General features: G+C 53.1%; 2 protein-coding genes across 2 annotated transcripts; one reads left to right on the top strand and one right to left on the bottom strand.

The window, feature by feature from the left end:
• Positions 1–1196: 1196 nt before the first annotated feature.
• On the top strand, positions 1197–2470 carry LOC101757371 (2-hydroxyisoflavanone dehydratase). The gene has a single exon (XM_004956949.4). It carries the CDS (start codon positions 1304–1306, stop codon positions 2267–2269), a length of 966 nt encoding a protein of 321 aa, XP_004957006.1. The 5' UTR covers positions 1197–1303; the 3' UTR covers positions 2270–2470.
• An 871-nt stretch (positions 2471–3341) lies between these two features.
• Positions 3342–5268, bottom strand: LOC101756970 (NF-kappa-B-activating protein). The gene has a single exon (XM_004956948.3). It carries the CDS (start codon positions 5177–5179, stop codon positions 3665–3667), a length of 1515 nt encoding a protein of 504 aa, XP_004957005.1. The 5' UTR covers positions 5180–5268; the 3' UTR covers positions 3342–3664.
• Between the last annotated feature and the right edge of the window lie 3859 nt (positions 5269–9127).

Here is a 9127-nt window from a genome sequence, read left to right as displayed (position 1 = left end):
CGAGACGAATCTATTAAGCCTAATTAATCCATCATTAGCAAATTTTTACTGTAGCAACACATTGTCAAATCATGAACTAATTAGGCTTAGGGGGTGTTTGGAAACACCCTGTTAAAGTTTAACACCTGTCACATCGGATGTTCGGATGCTAATTAGGAGTACTAAATATAAACTAATTACAAAACTAATTGCATAGATGGAGTATAATTCGCAAGACGAATCTATTAAGCCTAATTAGTCCATGATTTGACAATGTGGTGCTACAGTAACCATTTGCTAATGATGGATTAATTAGGCTTAATAGATTCGTCTCGCGAATTAGCACAAGGTTCTGCAATTAGTTTTATAATTAGCTCATGTTTAGTCCTCCTAATTAGCATCCGAACATCCGATGTGACACTGTTAAAGTTTAGCACCTCATATCCAAACAGCCCCAATAGATTCGTCTCACCGTTTAGCCTCCACTTATGTAATGGGTTTTGTAAATAGTCTACGTTTAATACTCTAGTTAGTATTTAAACATTCGATGTGACGGGTGCTAAAAATAAGTCAGTGGAAGCAAACATCCCCAAAGATTATGGATATTGCCTTAGAAATTGATGGACTAGGAAAAAACCTTGCCGAACTCAGAGTTTCAGAACCACGGTGGGCAGTGCATTTCTAGCAGCACTACAATAGCAGTTTTCTTTTCTGAGGTCGAGTGCCCGGATGAACACTAAATCAACTCACCTTTGAGATTGGCGTTGGCAAAATCACGGGAGCAGAGGATCACCGACCCGATAGCCTGTGAAGAAGAACGGCTTGGGAGTGAGTCGTGACAGACGAAGCGAATACAGAGACACGGAAGCAAACCATTTTGGGTTTCGCCAAGCCATGAGCACCGTTGTGGACCGACTGATGAAACCTGAAAGGAGCCCAAGCCCAACTAACCACACGACTATGTGCGGCGCAAGCAGGCCATGCCTGTAAGGCTGTGAGCACGAGCGCGGCCTAGAGGATTTGCGGCAAGCCGGCAACTGCGAAGCCGGCAAGCCGCACGATAGAGCACGGAACATAACAGCCACAGTGGTGACAGCTCAGTCGCGCGTCCTTTATGCCGGCCTGCTTCCTGTTTCGTGAGAAGAAAACTCCAGCATCAACGTCAGGTAGCACATCACGAGAATGACATGCTCTGATCGAGATCGCAAGGACGTCTTATCAAATACTCTGCCGCCGCAGCTGCAGAGGAAGAGGAACAAATAAAGCACAGCCCTTCTTCCAGTCAAGCGCACGCCGCCGCGCAGCTCGCTATAGTCGCCGGGCAATGGATTCCGGCAGCAGCACGGAGATCGCCTTCGAGTGCAGCTCCTTCCGGCTATACAAGGACGGCCGCGTCGAACGCAGCGCCCAACGCCTAGAGACCGTGCCCGCCGGCTTCGACCCCGACAACACGGGCGTCGCCTCCAAGGACGTCGTCATCGACGCCGCCACCGGCGCCACCGTGCGGCTCTACCTGCCTCCCGTCCAGGACCAGGAGGCTGCGAAGACCAAGCTCCCGATCCTCGTCTTCTTCCACGGCGGCTACTTCATCGTCGGCTCGGCCGCCGAGCCCATGTACCACCGCTACGTCAACTCGCTGGTCGCCAGGGCGGGCGCCGTCGCCGTCTCCGTCCAGTACCGCCTGGCCCCCGAGCACCCCCTCCCGGCAGCCTACGACGACTCCTGGGCCGCACTCGAGTGGGCGGTCTCCGGCGCGGACCCATGGCTGGCCGACCACGGCGACCTCGGCCGCGTCTTTCTGGTCGGCGTCAGCGCCGGCGGGAACATCGTCCACAACATGGCCATCGACGTGGGCGTCAGCGGCTTGCCATCAGCCGTCGAGCCACCGCGCGTGGAAGCCGTGATCCAGCTCCACCCTTCCTTCTCCGGTGAACGGAGGATGGAGGAAGAGGATGAGGCGTTCTGGCGAGCCAACAATGACAGGTGGGCGATCATCTTCCCGAGCGCGAGGGGCGGGGTGGAGGATCCGAGGATTAACCCGACGGCCGCCGGCGCGCCGAATCTGACGAAGCTGGCTGGCCAGAGGCTGCTTGTGTGCACGGCGTCGGAGGACCCGAGGGCGCTGAGGGCAAAGGCCTGCTGCGACGCGGTGCGGGATAGCGGCTGGGGCGGGGAGGCAGAATGGTTCGAGTCGGAAGGCGAGGACCATGGCTTCTTCGTCCTCAGGCCCGGTAGCAGCACGGCGGCTGCTCTGATGGATCGAGTGGTAGCTTTCCTTGCTGGCCATTGACTGGCCAGCGACCGCAACCACAAGTGTTTGCCTCTGCTTGCTACTACCCAGTACCCACAGGCCAAAGTGCATTCCAGCGCTGCCATGCCATTGTCTTCTGTTTGAATTTTTGGAATAGAATCATCGCCCATGATGAAGTAAAACGAATGGAGTCAAACCTGCTTGCATTTGGTACGAAGAAACAACCATTGCTTAAGTTCAGAGGTGTAGGATTTGGTTGTGCTGGGCAGAACATACCAAACAACTAAATTTACCAAGGACTAGTGATTAATTGGCGCCATGAACTAACTTCAATACGAAGTTTGACAATAAACACACGGTGGAATATATGATTATACAAACATGACAAATTGACAATAAACACACGGTGGAATATATGATTATACAAACGTGACAAATTGACAGTACAGACAGAGCAGGATGCAGGATTTATGTGGCAACAATATCAGTTTTTTTTAGACGGCAAGATCAATTTTGGGTGCTGAATAATAAGTGTGTTGACTGCTGACCAACATTTCACACAGACCGGGCATGTTTATGCCCATGACTGATTGAACTAGCCGAACATGTTGAGTATGTGGCTAAAACAATCAACTGATAACAGTTAACTATCAGTGATATAAGCACAACTGCCGGCTAGGGATTGCAAACTTATCTACTGCTTATGAAGTTTATCACTAAGTTCATAATCATCAGCGTAGAAAATAAGAGCAACACATTCACCTTCCAGTATGCGAAATCAAGATTAAAAACTTAGTTACATGAATATCAGGACGCGCAAAATCAGTCATTAAATTAAGCTGAAGCAATTTACAATGCCTAGACTAATATAGCAGCTATTCTATCTCATACACAAGTAAGCACATTCATCTATCTGATTCGCAGGTGTAACAAACAGAGGCGGCCATTTCATCATAGAAGATCCAGAAATGATTACTGAACTATCAGTAGTAGCCTAGCAATTACCTTTTAGGATCCATAACCAGGTCAATTCAATATCTTTTATCACCCACAAAAGACACCCCTAAAAAGTTCAGGTACCCTATGTTTGCAAGCAATCTGCCAAGGATCATGTTAAAAACCGAGCAGCTTGAAACCATAATAATAGAAAACATAAGCACATGGAAGGATAACCATATTACAAAACATAGCCAATACAGAAATACAAGCTAACAATAAGCTCTTTTTGACTAAGGTTCAAGTGTACTATCTGCGTAAGGCTTTGTTTGGATTATTCATAATCTCCTCTAATAGATAGATGTTAGGAGACATTGACAGGGAAATTATTTCATTTTCCACCCCAATCCATGTGTATTGAGAGGGAATAGGTTTATCCAAACAAGGCCTAACACACACAGGCGACCATTTCATTATAGAAGATTGGGACATCATTACTCAGCTATCAGTAGTAGCAAATGGATCATGTGAAGGCCCCACATCATTGCCAATGGTTCTCTGAACCAAGCGCTGCAAGTCAGCCATAACCTTATGCTCCCGCTTCGACTTCTCCTCGTAGTTAAACATAGCCAGCGCCCTCTTATCCTCAGCACTGTAAACTTGGTTTTCCTTCCTGATACGGATAGCATTCATCCTCTGGTGTCTACTTCCACTCATCACATACCCCAAATCCTCAAACTTCTGAATTTCCTCTGCAGACAGACCGACCTCACCACGCCGTGGAATACGCTTCCCTTGCTGAACATACTGTGCAATAGCATCACCTTCACCAGGCCTTAGTGCACCACCATAGCTAATGTGCCCTTCGGCACGGGGAAGAGGCATTGGCCCAACAGGCATATCGTTCTCCAAGGCAGCTTTCTTCTGGGCCTCAAGCCTTTCCTTGAATTTGATTGCTTCGGGATCAATTTCCGGCTCCTTTATTTCTTCATCATCTTCCTTAACATCAGGATTGGTATCAGAAGGTAATGATTCTTCAGAGTCTGACCGCTTGCTCCTCTTCCTCTTTGAGGTCTTACTCTTTTTCTTACTGTCCCTGGGGCTAGGATCAGAATGCTCTGCCTCCTCGGAGCTTTGCTCAGATGCTGTATCCTGGCTCCTCTTCTTCTTCCTGGAGCTCCTACCCCTCCTAGATTTCCTGTGCCTCCGCGACCTTTTCTTGCTCCTCCTATCCCTAGAGTCCTCAGAATCCAACGAGCCCTCTGAATCATCATTGCTCACGCTTTCGTCCTCACTCTCAGAATGGTATGAGCGACGGCGATGACGGCGCCGACTCCGCTTGCTACTACGCCGACTGCTCTTTCTCCCTTTCCTCTTCCTCCTAGAACCCTCGGATTCGCTGGACTCAGAGAGGCTATCGGACTCACCGGACTCGGACCCCGACGCATCCTTGCTGTCCTCCTCGCTCCCCTCCGGCGAGCTCTTCTTCTCCGGGGATTCCTTCTTCTCCTCCTCCACGTCGCTGTAACCGTAGTTCTCGTCGTCGCCCTCGGCACGTGGTGGGCTGGGCGTTATGTTCCAGATGCACCGCTTCTTGCTCTTGCGGAGCTTCTGGCGCTTGATGCGGCGGTACTCGAAGTAGCTGAGGCCCTGGAGTTCCTTGTCGTTGTCGTCGTCGGAGGCAGACCAGGCGCCCCCGCCGTCACCGCCGCCGCGGAAGGGGGGAGCCCGGTCGCGGTCCCGGCCGCGGTCGTTGTGGTAGGGCGACCACTGGCGCCGGCGGTCGCGGTACGGGCTGGGGGAGCGTTCGTCGCGGCGACGGTCGCGGTAAGGGCTGGGAGAGCGGTCGTTGCGGCGGCGGTCACGGTATGGGCTGGGGGAGCGGTCGCGGCGGCGGTCCCGGCGGGGGGGAGGGGAAGGGGAGCGGCGGCGCGGGGATGGGGAGGCGGAGACCCTTGAGCGGCCAGGGAGGCGCACCACGGCGGAGGCGAGGCGCCGCTCCGAGCGGGACATGGCGGCGGCGGATCGCCGGATCGGAGTGGGGGGATGGGGATTTGTGCGGCGACGCGAGGGTTGCGTCGGGGATCTGTGGAGGTGAAGGGAGGCGAGGTTTTCTCGGCGAACGGGCGGAGTCGGTTCGACCTGGTTGGCGTTATTGGGCTTTCTGGGCTTTTATGAAGGCCTACGGGGGCATAAGGTGTTGATGGGCTTCTTTTGAGAGGCATGGGCTTAGCTTTGTTTTGTGGCAGATCCGGAAAAACAAAGTTCAGGTAGGCTCACTGGCTCTTTTTTTTTTTTACGATTAGAGGGGATTGAGTGGGCTGCTATGCGCTTACCCTTTCAGCACCATGAAATGAACACCCAGGAACTATTGTTTGTCGCCTATAACTTTTATTTTTCTCCTGTACCCGGGAGTTTCTTCAGTTTAACAGGCCCCATGATATTTCAGTGCGGAACAGCATCCAGCAGCAGCGAGCGCGCCCATCTCCTGGACAAGCTTCCCGTGGGATCTACCAAGCCAGGAATCCAGGGCCAAACCGCCGCCCAGTGTCCGGACGGCCGGACCACCCTCGATCGCCGCCGCGCTTTCAACTGTTGAAGTACCGTCCTGACCAACTGCCGGTACGTCCGTCCTTCAGTTACCCCTCACCGGCGGGGCGGGGGCGGGGGCGGCGGCGGCGGCGGCGCCACCCCACGCACGCCAACGTCGCCATTCAATGCGGCGCACCTAGAAATTCCAACGACCGGGTACGCGATCCCGCGTCCTGCCCCGGCCCTGCAGTGTTTGCCGCTCTGCAGCCCTCGTTGGCTGTCTGCCGGTCGCCGTCGCCGGGCTCGCCTCGATGGGGGCCAACCGGCGGAGTAGCCGCCCCGGCTAGCTCCGCCAGAGCCGGCCCATGTGGCCCTTCGCTTGGTCGGGCAGCAACACTGTGCTGCTGCTGCCCCGGCTCCTTGTACACTTGTACTGAGCAGCAGGGACGGGAAGCTGACACGGAACCATCGGGGCACGATCTGAACGGTGGTCGTAGATCAGTAGATGTTCTTTTCTTGCACAAAACACATCGGGAATCAAACTTGCAAGACACTCAGAGCGGCATTGATTGTTCCAGGAAAAAATGTTTACTAATCGCACAACAAAATGCACGGTTCAACTGATTGGTCATGGTGGTCACGTGACTGCTGGAAATGGATGGCTTGTGTTTACATTTCAACCCGATTTTGAAATGGATGTGCATTATTATTGCACTAACTGCAAGTCTGCAACTGTATTAACTGTGTAAACAGCTCGCGGGAATGGTGGCGCACAGTACAGGTGTTGGGCCTGAATCCCATGGCCCGTCGCTGGTAAAACAGCGACTGGTTAGGGTGTTTCCAATGATCTAGCTTGCTTAGAGCTAGCTCAATCAATTTTTTTTACTAGTTAAACAGTGCAATAGCTATGAGACTAGCATGGGTAAAGAACTAGTCTCGCTTACTTTTCGATGCAATTCTCTCTCACAACATGATCTTCAAAGCTGTCTTGTACGTAGGACCACATCAACTATTGAGCTACCAGCTAACCTATACCATTGGAGACGCTCTCATTGACTTGGTAGAGTGGACACAGAGAATGTTGGGAGGAGCGGAAAAGATCTAGCAAGGGTGAAATGAATGCCGTCAAGTCACTGATCTTCTTAATGCATCATGGTGAAAAACGCTCATGGTAGAGACAGCTGTCAACACAGCACACAAGATTTATCTTCGAATTGAATTGAAAGCACGGAGGACCTTAGCTTAAGAAAAGGTTTCACAGTCGTCCTTTTTGTTTTGGAGACTCTGAGAACCTCTCCTGTACTATTGTAGTCGTAGAGCTATTTGTACAATCCGCAAAGTTTTATCTTGTTTTGGCCTACATTACGTCATTATCTCCTCAGGTCTTCGCCCAAGCATTATTCAAAGAGACGTACACTGACATACCCGTCAAGCTGGTCCATTGTTCTCTTTCCATTGGTAGTTCAGGTGCATGCATCCTACCCAGCATGTCCTTTCGCGAGGGCAGCAGCAGCAGCATCCACCAGCCTTCGCCCCAAGCAAATTCCAACGAGGGTTGGTGCACAGGCTCAAATCAGGGCCGGCCCCCACACGATGATCTTTATAGATAGGGGAACTTAAAGCAAGCCATTATTTGAATGATGAGAAAGTTACGGGTGCTCTTAGGCCTGTGCCCAAGCGCCCACATGTGTCATCCCTCTCAATATCCAAACCAAATGTTCCAAAATCAGGCAACCGTCGCGAAAGGCATGAGTAGAGCCGGATGTGACGTGTTTGTTCCTCCATTTATATTTCTCTCGGACGCGGATCGGATGCCATTATATTGTGTACCTACAGTGGATCACGCCCAATCTTGATCACCAAATTATACGCAGATGACTCATTTGTGACCATTTTCCTATCATGGTAATCTCAAGACCAACAAGTGAGGGTGAATCAGAAAGATTGTACCTCGTAAACAGCACACTACATCAGAAATGATTTGCGATGGCATGTCAAAATTAGCGTGCTAGCGGGTAGAATTGCCACCTGCCAGCATAAAGGTGATTGGGGCCGTCGGGCTAGCGCCCGCCAGCACAGATGGGATGTATCTGTGCTGGCGGGTGCGTTAGGTGGCCTGCAAGCACAAATGACACCAAGCTTAGAGCAGCACTTTTGTTTGATTCATATTCGTTGCTCAAGTTGGCAAGGATGTGGAGGGTGATTGCCGACGCGCATCGGGGATGAAGCGAACTGCTGACAAGGTGACCGTGCTGCTTATGTCCTTGGCCGCCGCTACAGCTAGCTACGGCTCCGGTTGGGGAAGGAGGCATCATAGGCACGTCGCCGCTACCGCGGACCTACGCACCCGGCGGTGACTCCGGTTGGGGAAGAAGGCATCAGAGGCTCGCGACCGCCTCCGAGCTCGACACGCTGGCACGGAGCTTCACGGCTAGCGCATGGCACAGAGGCATAGGCCGAGTCGGTGCGCGTACGCGGCGGCGCTCTGGGGTGGGCGCACGCGGTGGAGTCCAAAACCAAGAAGGTCTACCTCGGGGTTCACGACGACGTGAGCTGGTCTGCCTCAGGGCTCACAACAATGTGAGCTGTGCACGAGGCGGCGGCGCGGCGACGATGCTGACGAACGAGCGCCTACGACCGGTTTTTTTTGTTTGCTAAAATTATCTTTGCTAGCGGACTTCTTAAGCATCCGCCAGCACAGATGGCAATTGTGGTGACGGTCAAGCACCCACCAACGCAGATCGCATTTGTGTTGACAGAAGGTTAGTAGCGGGTGCGAAACCCACCAGCACAGATATGTTTTAGCCGCTAGGACAGATGTTCTGTGCCGTAGTGGGAGTAAAATATTATTTCAACTTTTACAGACGGCACGACCTCATTGGCTGTGCAGAAAGTGTGCTACGCGTTCAACAAAAACCTAAAACAAAACAAAAGGGGACGTCGTCATAGGATCGAGCAACAACTGAAAGAAAGATCGGAGCGGAGCGACCAAAGGGGGGACCGAGATCAGGTTGGTCGCGGGGAGATACGGCGCCGTCCGCGCCCTGCCCGGTGGATTGAGTGGCGCGCTGCCGCTGATGGTGCTATTCCGAGTCCGTGTTCCAACGCTGCCTCCCCCGTGCTCGCCGCCTCGCCCCGGCGAGGAGGGATGCACCTGCGCGGCCGCGTCCCCCCTGCCAAGATCTCGCGCGGATCCTATTCCGAGCCCGACCCCTGCCCCGGCCGCGGGGCCAAGGCCGTTCCCGGCCTGACGCGTGTCCGCCGCGACGGCGACCGGGCGCCAAAGCCGACCGGCCGCTTTCGGGGAGGCGACGGCTACGTGCCGTGGATCCAGCGGTGGCTCCTCCCAGGTGGCAGCGATCCGGCAGCCGCGGTGCTGACTCCGCGGTCGTCGTCCCCTGTTGTGTTCCTCTCGATCGGCTGAGATCG

The sequence above is a fragment of the Setaria italica genome, chromosome II (assembly GCF_000263155.2).
Source record: "Setaria italica strain Yugu1 chromosome II, Setaria_italica_v2.0, whole genome shotgun sequence".
NCBI lineage: Eukaryota > Viridiplantae > Streptophyta > Magnoliopsida > Poales > Poaceae > Setaria > Setaria italica.
The sequence above is the reverse complement of the archived record's forward strand: the minus strand, read 5'-3'. Positions and strand labels throughout refer to the sequence as shown.

What these genes read in the sequence shown, in the direction of transcription:
- LOC101757371 (XM_004956949.4), top strand. Translation starts at nt 1,304, where the DNA reads ATGGATTCCGGCAGCAGCACGGAGATCGCCTTCGAGTGCAGCTCCTTC.
- LOC101756970 (XM_004956948.3), bottom strand. Translation starts at nt 5,179, where the DNA reads ATGTCCCGCTCGGAGCGGCGCCTCGCCTCCGCCGTGGTGCGCCTCCCT.